The sequence below is a fragment of the Paramormyrops kingsleyae genome, chromosome 3 (genome assembly GCF_048594095.1).
Source record: "Paramormyrops kingsleyae isolate MSU_618 chromosome 3, PKINGS_0.4, whole genome shotgun sequence".
Lineage (NCBI taxonomy): Eukaryota > Metazoa > Chordata > Actinopteri > Osteoglossiformes > Mormyridae > Paramormyrops > Paramormyrops kingsleyae.
In genome coordinates, this window is record NC_132799.1 from 6,384,995 (window position 1) to 6,401,981 (window position 16,987).

Below are 16,987 nucleotides of genomic sequence, written 5' to 3' on the forward strand. Positions count from 1 at the left end.
ATTATAACACAAATGGTGTCATGATGCTTTTAAGGAAAAATATTTGAAACCATAGCGTGAATGAAAAGTGACAAGTAATAACAGCATTTTGGCTTAGTGTGTCCCTGTTGCACATGAGAATTTTACATTCATCTACCAGTAAAATAAATACTTCCAACTGCTCACAAATTACATATGAACTTATGCTTATAAACTTATATATAGGGAAAGGAGTCCTGGGCCTATATTCACAAATCTTTGTGTCTTTCCACTAAGAGTACTTCTAAATCACACTAAAAGTTTTTTTTTTTCCTGAAACCTATTCACAAAGTGGCTGAGAGCAACTTTTAGTTAGGAAGAGAGCCAACTCCTAAGGTAAGAGTAAGACTCTCAGTTCTCACGCACGACTTGCCTGCGGTAAGCACGGGGTTTGGTGCTGGTGAAAATGTATGTGCCACATCCCATAAACACAAATACAGTGGAAACCACTTATAGTGGCCATGTTTATAGTGATCAACCAATTATGGGACAGAATCATTCTTGTACAAATACTGTTTAAATAATTTGCTTATAGTAATCAAGTACAGTGTTTATTATTGGTCTTTTTAAACATGACACCATATGGAGAAAATTAGAACTACGGTATGTTTTTTTTTCCTTTACTTTGATCACCCTACTTTGCGGCTTTTTTACGCCTTACGATTGCGGTAACCTGTCTGCTTCTGGCTAGCTACCTGAGGCTAATGCTGCATGCACAGAAAACATGACGGGAATAAGAAAGTCATTTTCTCTCAATAAGATATAGACTCGACAAAGCTTAAGATAGACTGAAAAATGAGGTGAAATATGCCAACGAGATGCAGCAGCGAACCTACAGTGAGGAATATTTTATTGTATTATAGCATATTTCAATTATACACAGTTCAGTAATTTGAAAAGCATTTCAAACAGCTGTGTATTGAACGTCAATAAAATGCAGTACATAGTGAGGCCGTCCGTTTTACCTTATATACATGTAATGAATATACAAATGTCAATTGGATGGTCATATGGTTGAGACATAAAGAAAAAAAATTGGTTATAATGATCATCTGCTTATAGTGATCAATTTCACCCAGACGTGATCACTATAAGCAGTTTCCACTGTGTATGATTGGGCTGCTTCGGTTTGTTGGAGATGTTATTGCATCCCTCACAAGCTCCACAACAATCATTATTCCCTCCTGACTGAGGCGGTATCCTTTAAGCAATTCAGTGTTTGTTTAATGTTTCCAAGACATTGCGACGTGGATTGAAAGCAGCCATTTTGCGGTTGTTTGTGAATTGGTCTTAGTGACTTAGGAGTCCTCTCGACTACTTTTAGTTCTCCTAGTGCTACGTTTATTGATAAGGGGCTTTGTGAATTATTCTTAGTCAAAAGAACTCAGGAGTCCTGCATTTAGGACCGACACGCCCATTATTTTTAGGAGTTTCTCTTAAATCGGCAAGTTAGGAGCTACTTTTAGCCTTAAGATGCTTTGTGAATACGGGCCCTGTTCTCCAGGAATACAGAATTAGAGACCAAGTTTAACTGGGGAGATCCATGAATTAACGCGGATGATGGAAAACCATTATGATGACTTTGTTCAGTCAAAAGGAATTAATTTGTGAGATGACCCATTGACGACACAGTTTTACAGTGAACCATGCTAGTTACAGCTGTTTAATAAACAAGCACATCTAAAAATCTCTGAACCCCTATATGACTCATGACACAAGCATGCTCTAGGAATCAAGGAGGACTTCACAAAAAACTAAATTAAAAGCACACGACACAGGGAACACTTCATGCGGATTATCAGAATTTTAAAAAAGGAACTATCCATGGGATCTTGAACAAATGGGATCATATTTCACTCAACTGGCCTCATGGAATTTCTTCCCTCCGCTTCAGCCACGGTCAGGGTCACTCGCGAAAAAGGATTGTGTTCCCCTCAGCCAGTGTTTCACCGAATGGAAGGACGAGATTTAAGTTCGGTTACTTTTCTTATCATTCCAAAGTCAAAACAAGGACATGAGAGGCTCCTTTGTACAACATAAAAGTCTTCTTCCATCAGTGGTTCATGCCGGAAGCTTGAAAGGAGCCATTAATACCAGTGCATTCCACTGGGGAATGCACTTCAAAACGGGCTGAACTTCCTGGACATTCTGGGACAGACAGATGCAACTCCACACGCCGCATTATTAATCCGACGGTTTTAATGAGATAATCCGTTCGGGTGGATTTCTGACAAGAAAATTCTTGATGATTCTGTTTAAGAGTTAATTATACAAACTACTCAATGCGATAAGCTTTCAGGCCACTAATCTGTTCCAGTCTGCCCACCTATATTTCATGTTGACCTTACTTTGTCTTTTGCTTTTTTCTGGCCTGAAACTGTTCTGTTTTGTTTTTGATGGACTTGATGAGCATGGACAGCCCAGGGTCCATGGCCTTCTTTGGCCCAGCTGGCTGCTGCCTGCCACCGACTTCCTGTTCCGTCTCCTGTTGCCTCCTCTTCACGACGTCCTCCTGCTGTTGCACCTCTCGTCGCCGCTGCTTCTCCTCTAAGATCCTCTGGGTGGCCTTGGTCTTCTTGTAGCCTGGATCCGAGGGGTCCAGGTTATACAAGTGTGAGGTAAACATGGCCTGGAAGCGAGGATCTTTTACATCAACCTGTAACAAAACAAGCAATGAGAGAATAAGCAGGGATTCTGTTTTGGTGAAAGCAGTGATCGCATTGAAGGCCTGCATCAATAAAATGATACACAACAGTACAAGTATGATGCACTATGAGATACCAATGAAGTAAGCTTAGGATTTAGGACCCTGTGAGGACAAGTCACCTAGGCTCTAGGCCTTTGGTCAATTTCATGTTATTATCTGTTTCCAAATCATTACACCAGGAGAGAGATGATATCTAACACACTACATCTGGCAGCATTTAGCACAAAAATTAGCTGGGCTCTTTTATTTACTGCAAATGGCTGGCTTCACATCTCCGTGAATTAAACCGTTTCAAGGATTACAACAGTACATACGACCCGTCGTTACAAAACCGCGAGCTTTACTGTGTATTAAATGCTCAGTATTCCATGCCCCAGGGGAAAAAGCTTTTTCTAAATGACTGCCATCTTCATATCCAAAAATTTAGAGCAAACATAAAATCGCCAGCTATACTTTTAAGAATAACCATTTTCAATGAGTAACAGTTTTTGTGTGGGGCAACTTGGACGACACAATGGGTGAGACTGCCAGATTTTGGCCATAGAGGTCAGAAAGTATTCCTTAAAGGTATAGAATCCATACTCAGGTATACGCCCTAGAGATGTAGATGGCCCATGTAGGGCAGTGTGAATGTTATGGGCCAAAGCATCTGGTTTGGGGGCGTGGCTCAAAGGTAAAGATGCCATGAGGAAGATAGCAAGGGGGGCCGACCTCAAAGTCATCCTCCTCCTGCAGCTCATTCCGCTTCTGCAGCCTCTTCTTCTTCTTCTTGCTCAGGTTCTGCTGCTCCACGATCTTGTCGTAGTTGAAGTGTTTGCGCTTCGCGTCTTCCTCGTCCTCATCATCCATCAGCAGCGCCATCTCCGCCTGGCAAGAGACGAGTGCATCGAGAGACGTTTCACACACTCACACCCCTCCGGTGTAAATCCCAAAAGAGCCACGTCTTAATAAAATGAATCTGGAATGGACCACTCTACTGCTGACAGGGGTGTTTTTCTTCAAGTTTCATGCGAGTCGTCTTTCAACAGCTCATTAAACCTCAAAAACAACACATGCTTAGTTCTCTTATATAAACGGCCATTTTGATTAATGAGTCATCAGGTCTTTTTGTGCTTAAGGGAGTAATCTGCCAATCCCTGCCTAACACTGGCAAAACATATATAAAATAAATAACTATCCAGTGAACACCACATTTTCTAAACTCTGCTGACAGGTACCTCATTGCCTAGTAACCATAAGAGTAAAATTAACAATAACAAGAGATCAAATGGGTGTGACATTAAGGGAAAGTGGCATGTTGATGACCCAACACATGTACCCTGTCAAACTGACCTTTTGCCTTTCTAGCTCAGCCTCTTCTTCCGGTGTCCTCTCTTCCTCCTTAGATTTTTTCATCTTCTTGGACTTTGTTTTCAGTTCAGACCCTGGGATCAAGGGACACCGACAAGTATAGTTTAAAAGAAAAAAAAATGAAGTGGATGAGGGCGATCACGTTCTGCTTTACATTACGGCTCCCGACGCCTCTTCAGTTCGGCCGTCGCTGCCCGTGACCTCGCACCAAATGCAAGGTTTATTACGTTCTTTCAGACTGTTTACAATACATTCTGCCCTCGATCCATTTTCTTTGGACTCCAAGCTGTATGTCAAATGATTCTTAGAAATCATTATTCTGAGGTCATCTGCAGGCACACCGAGAGCTTTGTGTATGGAGAAGCCGTCTTTCATTTATCATTCTTCCATTCTGCTCACTTAAACAACGCAAAGTCGCACATTTTCTACTTGATTGTTTAGATCAAAGGGAACCTTCAGAAGTCACTGCCAAAAATGAAATCAGAATATTTAAAAACTAATTTGAGGGACAGCAAGTCCGTGCTGGTGTTTATATAAAAATAGAAAACAGTAATATTGTTAATTTCCTTCCCTCCCCACTATGTTTGTGATTTACTCACTGTCTCATTGGTCAGAGACTAGAACAGGTGAAAATGACAAACAAAAAAAAAACCTGATATTCCAAGTTCTTCAGTGAAGTACGGATCACTGAGGTCAACGTCAGGTGGTAGGTCATCATCACTTAGGTCAGACTGAGGGGCAGCCTGTATTAATAAAAAGACATACAAATAAAACATTAAGAAGCCCTGTTGCTTGTACTCAATATTATTACAATACACCAACAGCACATTTTAGGTAGAATGAAACAGTATCTAGCTATATGCTAATAAGATATATTGTAATATGCTAACAATATGCCAATAATCTGCTATATTTGTGATAGTGTGAAATTCTGCTGCAGTGCACAAATGCTACAACAATATCGAAAACGGCGAGTAGGGTAAACGTGTAGAACACGTACTCCTCAGTTTATCCATGGCTCCCTCCAACAAACAGTCCACATAAGCTAGCGCCATGATCAAAGTTATGTTTTTGGGCTAAAACAAGTGTATTTGTCTTTAATCACATACTCCGAATAATGATATTTATTTTGGCCGACATTGACCCTGATGAAAGAAGGCCCCAAGGCGGACAGTAAGTGCACGGCGGGTGAGATAACATTGCTGCCGGGGGGCTGGGCAGGGTATTTTTTTTTTTTTTGCATGACTGCAGGTTCTGTGTTCAGAGACATGGACTTTATAGGCACCTCACAGTTTCACAGGCCACCTCCTCCTGAGGTTCGGTACGAAAGCTCCACTCCGCTCCGCGCTCGCGTGCGCGAACTTTTTATGGGGGAGAGCGTGATGAACCCGTTCACCTTCTCACGATTCGAGAAGCTTGTTCAAAAGATCTTTTGGTATTAAAACAACTGCACTTGTGTCTCAGGTCCAACCAAAGGAAGCAGGGCTTTCTGGCCCAGAATACATTAAAGCTTTCCACTCGAACGAAGAGCGATCATACCACACATGTAGCGATACCATTAGGCAACGCAATGCCAAATAGCTCTACGTTTAACAAGCCGCAGCAACATAATGGATGATGCAATAGGAAAGAGTAGGTGGCTTGTAAACATGGAGCCCCTTTATAACATATTATATTGCTTTCTATTAAAAAAAAAAACAAGAATCCTGCAGAGCCGAACGGATCCGCAACCTGCTTGCGTTCCGCCTTCTTTTGTTTCTTCTTCTCCTTCTTCTTCTGCAGGAATTCTTCCCATGGGGTCAGCTGGACCTTACTCTCCAGTTTCTTTTTCACCAGTTGCTCTGTCGTGTCCTTCAGACCTACAGCGATGGGGAGAAAAGGGGGGAAAAAAAAACAAAAATGACGTTTACACAATGTAAGAATGCCATACAGGTGCCGGGGGAAGCTGATGTTAGCAGGGTGTTTATTGCTATCCATCTTGCTTAGAGGAACATGAAACAATTCGGAAGCCCATTACTTAAAGCACTCATTATAATGCATTATATATGCCATCAAAATAATTCATTAAGTTTTACAAACACGGCCAAAACTCTTTATAAAAAGGCATAACACATTATAGCAATTTTTATAATTCATTATGAATACTCTATGAAGCTCTGAGCTATAATGCATTTCATGTAGAGACTGAGGTCAGTATAAACTATTATAATGCATTATGACAGTATTTACAGTCATTTTACATGATAGCTTCATAGAGCATTCATGCATAATGAATAATAAACATGTCTATAATGTTATGCCTTTTTATAAAGTTATAGCTTTGTGTATAATACTTCATCAATGCATTATAATGCACTATGAAGGTATCTATAATGCATTATACATGAGTGCTTTAAGTAAAGTGTTACCAGCAATTCTTCCATTATGGCAGAATCCAGGACCCAGTGATAAGGACCACAAACAATTAAGCCTTCTGATCTCATTCATCTGCATCCATCCAGCAGAGTCAACACCACCAATGCTGAAGCAATTTGAGGCAGCTGGAAGTGTCTCTTTGTGACATGTGGAAGGCGGCTGGACTGCACAGCCCGGCCCGGCGTGATGATCCCTCTGCGTGGGGTGTGCGAGTCCGCTGGGGTTCTGGCTTTGTGCCTGCGCTTCTTTGGGTGTCTGTGTGTGCATAAAAACCTCGCAGAGTGTGAAACTTGGGGCCAAAGCATTAAATAACTCAGCGCTATTTCCAGTAAGGAATATTATCCTCCCCAGTGCCGTGGCAGATCCACCAGATTCCAGTACGCGGACCATTCTGTTCCCAGCAGCTGCACAACCGCAGCTGACAAAATGGCACGGCTCCACAGAAGAAGCCAGAATCATCGACGTCAGCATTAAAATGTCGCGAAAAAGCTGGAACAACTGCTTTTTTGAGGAATGGTTTCTGTTCCGAGTGGCCTCTGCATTTTGTCGGCTCAAATATGAACTTGCAAAACATGTCTCTAAAAGGCACAATTATCCAGTATAACGGGGTAGGCAATCTTATCCAGAAAGGGCTGTTCTGTTGGGTATATGGGTTTTTGCTGCAACTCCCTAATTAGATTACTAATTAGAGGACTGATTGGCTGAAGAGTCCTCACGCTTTTGGGTTATCCCAAAAACCAGCATTGAGGATAAGACTGCCCACCTTTGCAGTATAAACCAGTAAATCTAAATTATACTTAGCATCGGAGATTGAGCTCATTTACCATAGTCTAATGCCCATTGGCTTCTTGGTAACTAGGTATTTTATCCAATTTTTCTTCTTTTCATTAGTTATGTTGTACAAATTAAATTTTTAAAATAGAAAAAAACATGCTTAAGGATTGCCAATGGAAGGCAACTGCAGAACATCAAATTATTATTTTTCACCACTTTGCTGTCCTCCAAAAAAAACTACAACCACGGCCAATACAGATCAAGGCTGTTTGTTTATTGGTGGCCTGGTTTTGCTGATGTATTGTGTATTTGTGTATTGGGAAAAAAACTACAAACACATCTAGGGAAAAGAACAGTTTTGAGCATTTGTGCCTTTGTTTTGTGCTGTGGACCAGGCACATCTGTCACACAAGGCAGCTCGAATCAGGACCTGCAGGAGTAAAGACGGAGATCCAGGGAGCTGAATGGATTGACACTCAGTGGCCTGTTTAGAAGACCCTGTGTAGGTCTCAACAGCAGTCAGCACTGGGGACAAGGAAATAATAAATGAGGTCCCAGGTTTATCCCAGTCTGCCTCTGACAGGCTGAGGCCTGAGAGTGATGCTTTCTAACAAACATCTGCTTGCAGCCTGTGCTGCCTCTGGTTCGCATGCGGCCGCGTTTCTGGAGAGTGCCTGTGTTCCGTTATGTAATTACTTGGACATGGACTTAACGGCGCTTCAGATGGTCGATTTGGATGAAAGGCATCTGACACCACCTCCCCCCCCACCCCCCCCCCCCCACAATACTAACCCAACACAAAAGTTTGCGTTCACGCTCTCAAAATCTCTAACATGCACTTGACCTCCAGGTGCGATTTTCACCACCTCCTCACCATTCGCAACAAAGCAAACCGTGGTATTAAATTACCTGCTTGTGTGGTTTCAGGAGGAAAATGCTCTCAAAACTCCAGTCCGGCAGTTCTTGGAATTACAGGTACTGGAATTTAGAGTCGGCGGCCATTGGAAAAAGACCATAACGCTCGGAAAAGTTGACCGTAAAAGCAGAACAGGTCATGCAACATCTCTAAGACAGAACATTCTGGAAAAATTCCTTATACGGTTGCTAGGAGTTGATACCAATCTGGTGAGACCTAATAATCAATTCAGAACTAACTCACCAGATGTGATACTTTATCAGACCACTGTTTATTTTTAATAAAGTAACACTGCATCTTTACCAGCAGTCTCTATTCAGGAATAATTCCTGCCCTCTACAGGCCACTACGGGAATGACATACAAGGTTGAAGACATCACGATACACCTGCCTTCGTTTTTCAAGCACAGAGGTCGTCCGACAGCAATCATAGGAAACCCTCTACATTTGAACTCTTAATGCTCTTCGGGGGGAAAAAGCAATATGGATAAAAAGCTGAATGAAAGCCATTCATGGAGAAAGGGTCAGTCCTTAAGAAGTGCAATACAGCTCATGCAACGCTTAAACAGTACTTTGCACTCTTCCCCCAAACCACATTCACTATGCTTTGCAAAAATAGCTATCCATTAAGTGCTTAAGGAGAAGCCAAAGTGATCTGTGTAATTGCAATAGCTAGAAAAAAAATAATAACTGAAGCCTGTTCGTGCTTATTGTAACTTCACTAGATAATTGATGAAAAGGTATGACTGTCGGGGGGTTATTTTGCCATAATAGTGTTGCCTAGCGCACATAATGAAACATTTTCCACCCTTTCAAACAACATTTGCGTCTGACATCTCTACATTCCCCCTATGCAAAAGTATCCAGGTAACACAAAGAAAAAAGCCACGTCAAAGACGAGGATAATATAGCCTGCTTTACGTCAGCCAGTACTATTCCCACACGTGAGGTGTGCCAGATTTCCTGAGGTCTCCAACCACGGGGTTTTCAACACATTCTCACTGGAGGTAAACATCCTCAAATTCATACCAAACCAAACAATCATTCATGATTGGAATTTCAGCAGTTCCAAAGCCCTAGTTATGGCTGCCTGACTGCAGGCAGTCCCAGACCACAGAAAGAGTAAACACACACAGATACAGTCACTTCATTCTGGCTACTAATCAACCAATGGTGGTTACTTTGGACTGAAATTCTGACTGCGAGCCCCGGACTTGCCATTCAACTGCCCACTACGAGACGAGCATAAAGCGTGCAATTAAAGTGTGAATACTTATCACCCCCCACCTCGGTGTCAGCTCTCTTACTGGAATCTTCTGGAAATTGCATTGGCCACATTACAGTTTTTCTGCATGACCAGCGGAAATGACCCAGAATATTTTCATTTAAATGCATATTTTTCACTTGAAAGGGGAAAATTCTAAAAGACTTTTCTCGAAAGACACGCAGCTCGGCATGCCTAATTTTCCGACTGGAAACAGCGTAATACCTGGGACCCAAGTGACCTCCATCTCCATGGCTTTGTCCTCCAGCTTCACGTCCTTGTGCTGAATGTCCTTCAGCAGCTCCCGGTACTTTGCAATCTGCTCTGCGTCATTCTTGTGGGGTTTCTTGGCTATCTTCTCCACTCCGTGGTCTTCATCGCCTGCAGCACAGTGACAACAACAATGTTCTTATGATCTCTCTGGAAAGTTAAAAATGGAACTAAATCCAACTGTTAACTACTGCAAGTTCCAATAGATACACAATCTGGTAAAGACCTTCTAGATCTTCGTCCTCCTTCTCATCATCGTCTTCACTGGAGGAGGCCAGGTATGCCTGGAAGTCCATGTCCAGAATCTCATCCTTCTTGAACTTCCTGTTTAGAGTGGTGACCCGCTCATGGTCCGTTTCATCCCAGGTCATTTCCACCTTGAGTGCAAACACACACATGTATATTTGTATTTGTATGCCATGTCACACCTTAACTACCATGAATTGCCATTTTTTGTCTCTAGTTGAGTTGGGTTGAAGTAAAGATTAATTAAAGTACACAACTAGAAAAAGCATCCATTCAACAGTCCAGCCTTTCTGAATCAATCACACACCCAACATACAAACCATAGAAATAAAATATATTCACCTATTTGCATGCATACATACCACAGCCATACAGATGTATGTGTATGTTATAGACACACATACACATATACATATGTATACATACATATGCACGTAACATATATACATGCATACATACATATTGCACAGACAAGACCAAAGCATCAACTACTTTGTCCATGTGTAGCATCAGGCTCGTCTATGACTGATCAACTCTTTGGCTTCTCTCAATGGCTAAAGAGCCCTGACCCTTCTTCTGTGAGGTGAACAAGGTCAGAGAAACAAAATTACGGCGCTGCCAGCCAAGCCGTCTTAACGTGCAGAAGTAGGTCCCATTAAGGCTGTCATGGAGAGCAGCGAGACATGACCTTCCGCAGTCTCGCAGAGTTACGGCTCAATTACCGCTTTAATTTATAGAAGGTCTTTTGTTTGGGCGCTGAAGGTTCGCCATGCCTCATCCTACCTTTGATGTTGCCATCGCAGTTGAGGTGAAATATTTGGGGTTGTAGGCAGCCAAGTCCACATCTGTGGCAACATCTTTTGGCGGCTCATCAAAGGTGAGGTCGTCTGGAATAAACCTGTTTGAAAAATAGAGGAACCATAACAATCGGGGCACTATGTCTAAACAGTGAGGGAATTGTTAATCGGACAGAAAGATTTGTAGTCCACCAATTTACACATTTCAGCTACTCGTGACGTAATGGAAAAACTGGGAACCATGTAGAAATATAACCAATGGGATCCCAACGATCCAGGCAGTGGCACGTTGATGGAAGAGTCCTCAAAACGGTTTGCCTTCACTATAATTCCGGACTCGGTTTGTTTTGCAGGTTTGTTTGCACCAAAAAGGGCAACATGCTTAATTACTCTTTTATATTTTAAATGAAATATATCAAGAGAAACGGATGAGAGAAGTAGGCTCCCTTCTCCATAATCCAGACCATGATTCCACGATTCCATTAAGCGATAAGATGCATGTCCTTTTGTAACACGACTACGGGAAACATTCATCATACATGGCGACGACGCACGTGGCACCATTACGCTGGTTTTCGTTTAATTTGTCCAAATAAACCGAAACATTTTCGAGTTCTCCAAATGTGCAGAAGGTGCTTCTTGCACATTCCGGCATACACGTACCAAGACCCTAAGCCAAGCTAAATAACTCTGAGTTAGAATTAAACAGCCTTCAAATAGAGGCCTGCAACTCAAGTGTTACACTCTACTTGTACCCCAATGCCAACTTGACGACAGCTCTGCGGCTGCCCCTCCCCCGCTCACACGGGGGAGAGACCCAGTGGCGAATCCGCGAAGCTGTGCCGCAGCTCTACCGTGAAGAGGAAGGCTCTCTGCGAGCCGAGCCAAGCCGCCCGGCCTTCCGGTGGTAGATGCAGAGGCCAGGTTTTTTGCCCGGGCCTCGGATGCCAGCGGTCGTGCCGATCGACGGCCCGGCCAACTTGGACGTCGGCCCCTCCAGCAGAAACGCCTTAAACTGCGGCTGCCAGCAGGCGTGAAGGAGGGCGTACCGACACTCGCCGCCGGCAACGGGGGAAATTCAGCGGCAGGGCTGATTATGAGAAAATAAACGCCATGTCGCCACACACCACCGCAAGGGACGCAAAGCCAAATACGACAGCCATGTTCATGAAAGCTGACCCAAGCTGAGCGAAGGCTGGACACCGGTGCCTCCCCGGTCCATCCAGAAGAGGGCTGAAGGCGAAGGGGCTGGGCTGGATGGGTACCGCTCCTTCAATACCGGCATTCTAGCTGTTGGTCTGCATGTTTGAACACATGCACATTCTACACTGATTACCGTATGGAGGCACACTGTGTTGTTTGTATGGCCTCACCTAGCAGTACTGCACTTTACTGCAGTAAAATACAGCCAAGAACATTTATATCACCACACCTGCTCTCTCAGTTAAACCATAAAAAAAAATAAAACGTCACAACATGCTAGAAGTAGGTAGCACTGTGATTATGCTGCCAGACTGTGTATGTTTTTTTGGGGGGGCAGCGTGTGGCTCAGTGGGCTAAGCCTGTGTGTTTGTAATCACAAGGTCGCCGGTTCAGCACGTCTGCGGGTCCTAGAGCAAGGCCCATAACCCCCAGCTCCCTGGGCGCCCCAACAAGACCCTCAACCCCCAGCTCCCTGGGCGCCCCAACAAGGCCCATAACCCCCAGCTCCCTGGGCGCCCCAACAAGACCCTCAACCCCCAGCTCCCTGGGCGCCCCAACAAGGCCCATAACCCCCAGCTCCCTGGGCGCCCCAACAAGGCCCATAACCCCCAGCTCCCTGGGCGCCCCAACAAGACCCTCAACCCCCAGCTCCCTGGGCGCCCCAACAAGACCCTCAACCCCCAGCTCCCTGGGCGCCCCAACAAGACCCTCAACCCCCAGCTCCCTGGGCGCCCCAACAAGACCCTCAACCCCCAGCTCCCTGGGCGCCCCAACAAGACCCTCAACCCCCAGCTCCCTAGGCGCCCCAACAAGACCCTCAACCCCCAGCTCCCTGGGCGCCCCAACAAGACCCTCAACCCCCAGCTCCCTGGGCGCCCCAACAAGACCCTCAACCCCCAGCTCCCTGGGTGCCCCAACAGGTGGCTGCCCTTCGCGGACAGCTTACTCTACAAAGAGCAAGTTGAGGGAGGCGTAAAGACAATTTCCCCAAGGAGATCAATAAAGTATTGATTATTACTACTGTATTATGCTTGAGTAAGATACTGAACCAGAAAGGCTTAGTTATAATTCAAATTTAGTCAAGCAGTTAAGTAAACAACAATTTAATAATTAAACAACATTGGCCAGTTAATTATATTAGTGCCACTTTAATTACTAATATTAAGTCAATATTAGTGCCACCTTTTGGTGGTATATTGAAATAACAATGACGGATATTAAGAATCAGTTCTGTTAGTAAACGCAGGGCAGCTCGCTCACCGGAGATCCAGCATGGAGCTACTACTCTCATATTCATAGCCATCACACTCGTCATAGATCTTGCCAGCTGTTTCTGTGCTGTCGCACTCGACGACAGCATAGTAATACCGCATACGCTTAAACTGGTAGTCCCTCATCTTCTCCCGGTAAATCCTGCAGGAAGACACGGGAGAAAAACAATTGCAGAATCATTCAGGTGCGGCCAGGGTCGATCAATCCTATAGGCGTCATAGGCAGCCGCCTAGGGCACCAGCTTCTGAAAGGCCGCCGGCTTTGCCTTGGACAGAGGCTGCCGGAGGTAACACTGCTACATCAGCCAGGACAGCCATGATTAAAAGTCTCTCCCCCCTTTATTTTGCAGTTTTCCTTGGGTTGAGTTTTTTTTGTGTGTTGGGTCTTTAACCCTCATTACTGAGATCTATGCAGGAACTGTTTTTTTCGCCAATACAACCAATTCCAAAACACAATTTCGCTGCCAATAAAGCTGGGAAAATCTAAACTTCTGTCACAAATGAAAAACAAATCAAGAAAAAATTTTATAAGTTGACAGTGTCTCATAAATTGGGTCACAAAGCCACATATTGCACCAATGTGCACTTGGTTCCTTTTCAATGAAAAGGCAATAAGTTCTAATAAAGCATTTCAATTAAAAAAAAAAAGCTGAGGATGTTAATGGACAGAACTTCAATAATGCTTATGCCATGTACCATGACAAAATATCGCCATCTGGTGTTCATAAAAATCAAAACTAGATGGAGCAAAGCATAGACATCAAAAAGCCAGATCTACATTAATCAAAGTGGGTTCTAGTATCTACCTTTCTTCCTCTGTGTCCAACTCCGGATCCTCTGGCAATGCAACCAGCTCCATTGGTCCTTGGGCCTGTTCTAGCTTCAACCGTTCCTTCCCAAACTCTGAGGGGTAGATCTAAATGACAAAACGACAATGAGGAATCAATTTAAAAAGCGACGATACAGATATTCCCACAATTCACATTTACAGACTTGCTGTGGGATCACTCTGCCATAGTCCAGGATATGCACTAGCAACCTTCCGATCTGAGTCCTAACCTGTTGAGGCACACGCTTTCCCCCACATTTGCCCATTTTTGTATATCTGAACTCCATAGAAGCATAGTCTGAAAAGATTAAGGTCAATAAGAGTTCACGCCATACCTTAACAGACAGCACAACCCCTCCTTTGGGCTTGAAAGAGTTGAACAATGCCAGCAAATCTTTCGCCTTAAGTCTGTCCCAATCGATGTTGCACACAGCGAGTCTCTGGGTGACCTGTTGCAGACGACACATGTGCTTTCAACAGCTTTGTCCCGTCAGTTTTTCTTGTTATAACATCTAAGATCTATGACTTGCTGTGACAGCACCCTACACTGGATTTGTTACAACCAGAAAAAATGAATCAGCTGACGACTGAAACAAGCATACTGAGTAATGTAAGGTTTCACTCGGGTTACAGTTTGGGGACTGCACAGACACCTTTCATGTGGAATAAGCAAATGAGTCCCAGACTTGCTAGAAATATGAAACAATTTAATAGCAACTAACTTCAAATATGAAAAATCTTCACTTGAACTGAAGATCAGAAGACACTGTCATTGGAAAGGAAAGCACACACACAAAAACAGCATTCCCATTCTCAGGCCATGGGCAGGTTCTCTTTATAATGCTACAAAGGGAAGTTCAAGAAGCACTGCACTTATGACACGAGTCAATGAAGCTGAGCTACTCACGTCATCATTTCGAGGGGCGTCTTTCCACATTTCACCCCAGTCATGCTGGATCTCTTCTTCTTCACGGCGCAGCAATTCATTTATCTCATCTTCCTCATCTTCATCTGAGCTTGTTTCGATGTTGCCCTTCCCCCTTGCTAAGTCAGGCCCACTGTCGCTGTCCTCCTCTGATTCTTCCTCGGAGTCACTGGCACTCTCTCCTTCCTCATCCCCTTCCTCGTCCCCTTCCTCGTCCGTCTCATATTGCTCAGAGAGATCAGCCCCAGAATCCAAAAGTTCTTCATCACCCTGAACACACATTTCCTTTTCTTCCTCTGCCTGCATTTTTTGACCTTCCAAACAAAACAAAACCAAATGAACAAGATTATGCAATATAGGCCTGTATAATCTTTTCTGTGAAATAGGAAACTATTAATAACATGTTGACTTTAAAAGGTAACATGCCAAGAAGTATAAATACAATTAAAATAAGTTAATATCTCACCTTGTTCATACTTTGTCACTCCCTTAACACTCTGAGCTGCCATAGGCTTGCTAGACCTCTCCAGAGTCCTCTTCGGTTTTAGAGGTTTTCTACTTGTCTCCAGGGCTGTTTTCTCTTGCAGATCCTCCAGTGGTTCCCCAGCCTGGGTTTTTTCTTCAGGACCCGCTTTGACTTTAGACTTCTGCTTCTTTTTTTTCTGCTTCTCGTCCACCTGCTCGTCCTGGTCATCAGACTGTTCAGAGTCTGTTAGCTCATAGAAACGCTTCAGGTCCTCTGACGATGAGTGGTTGAATGGTCGGCCACGCTTGTCCACAGTGTACTTCAACTTGAAGCGTTTGTCGTGAAACATAGACTGGAACCTCTTGTCGATCTTTATTTTGCGCTCCCTCTCTGGCATTTCCCAGAAGCGGGGGTCTTTCTTCACGCGAAGGAAGCGGTCATCACTGTCCCGAGCTTTCTTGGAAGTCATGGTTGAGTCTTCAGGGATACACCCAGAGAGAAACTGCAAGGTAAAAGGTGAGTTTTTCAAATCATAACCAGGCAACCAGGTCTCTCTGAATGAGCCATCTGGCCAATACATCAAGAAATTCATGTTCACTCCTACCCACAAATGACTGTATCTGAAATTTTGCAAACGTTTTGGCTAAATACATCAGCTGATAGATAAAACATATTATGTATTTAAAGATTATGGCAGCTGAAAGTAACAATACAAAGCAGTCAACGTAACAATACAATATATGAGTGCGATGGTGTATGGTGGTGTTTCTCAAACTGGTTCCCCGGCACCCCCAGACCCGCCCCAGTAGTACCAATTAAAGTACCAACTTGCTTCTTCTTAAAAAGAAAAAGAGAGAGAGAGAGGGAGAGAGAGGGAAAAAAGTGCGTCTTCTAACGTATTTAACTCTCTGGATTAATAAAAAAACTGAAAATATCAATTACTGTCATTTATTCCAGACCGAGAACAATTATTTATGTAATTTATGTTATGACGATGACTTAAGCTTGAAGGGAAGAATGAAGTAAATGTAATTAATTTTACTCGTAAAGAAAAAAAATCATGGGAAAGTCTGCAATATCAAATACTTGAAAGCTATAAATATACATTATATAGATGCGTCACTTCGCACAAAGTGCAACTTTCTGCTATAGCCGTTTTATGCAGTCCTTTGGCAGCCACCAAAATGTGTAAACCTTTCATTAAGTAAAGCAAAATTTACACTACGTAAAAAAACCTTTTCACAGAAGACAGCTAAGCTTATTTCTAAGATGAACATTCTTACAAGTGTCGCCGCAGCTTGTGAGCCACGCTTTAATCACAGGTGAATCGGTGGTTGCTATCAGAACGCCAGTTAATCTTAGATTTTAAGAAAACACAAAAACGCAAGGGGATACATATTCGTGAATCGTTATATTTCACAAATTCTTACCAAAACACTACTGTCAGGCTTCCTTTCGCACACTCCGATATAAACTTCCCGACACACGTGTTTTTTTTCTCCCGTCATGCACTTACTTCCGCCCTCCTCAGTCTAC

General features: G+C 43.5%; 1 protein-coding gene across 2 annotated transcripts; it reads right to left on the minus strand.

Moving 5' to 3' along the window:
* Nucleotides 1-851: 851 nt before the first annotated feature.
* Nucleotides 852-16,968, minus strand: esf1 (ESF1, nucleolar pre-rRNA processing protein, homolog (S. cerevisiae)). 2 transcript variants are annotated; one of them, XM_023796326.2, is made up of 14 exons: nt 16,882-16,968; nt 15,452-15,953; nt 14,968-15,299; nt 14,396-14,509; nt 14,038-14,147; nt 13,221-13,373; nt 10,744-10,858; nt 9,941-10,091; nt 9,670-9,825; nt 5,807-5,934; nt 4,728-4,818; nt 4,058-4,149; nt 3,437-3,592; nt 852-2,674 (listed from the first exon to the last, which is right to left on the minus strand). In XM_023796326.2, the coding sequence occupies exons 1-14, from the start codon at nt 16,957-16,959 to the stop codon at nt 2,363-2,365; spliced, it is 2,490 nt and encodes an 829-aa protein (XP_023652094.2). In that variant the 5' UTR covers nt 16,960-16,968; the 3' UTR covers nt 852-2,362. The 2 variants fall into 2 exon arrangements, with proteins under 2 accessions (XP_023652094.2, XP_023652095.2); XM_023796327.2 differs by lacking the exon at nt 16,882-16,968 and adding an exon at nt 16,735-16,875.
* Between the last annotated feature and the right edge of the window lie 19 nt (nt 16,969-16,987).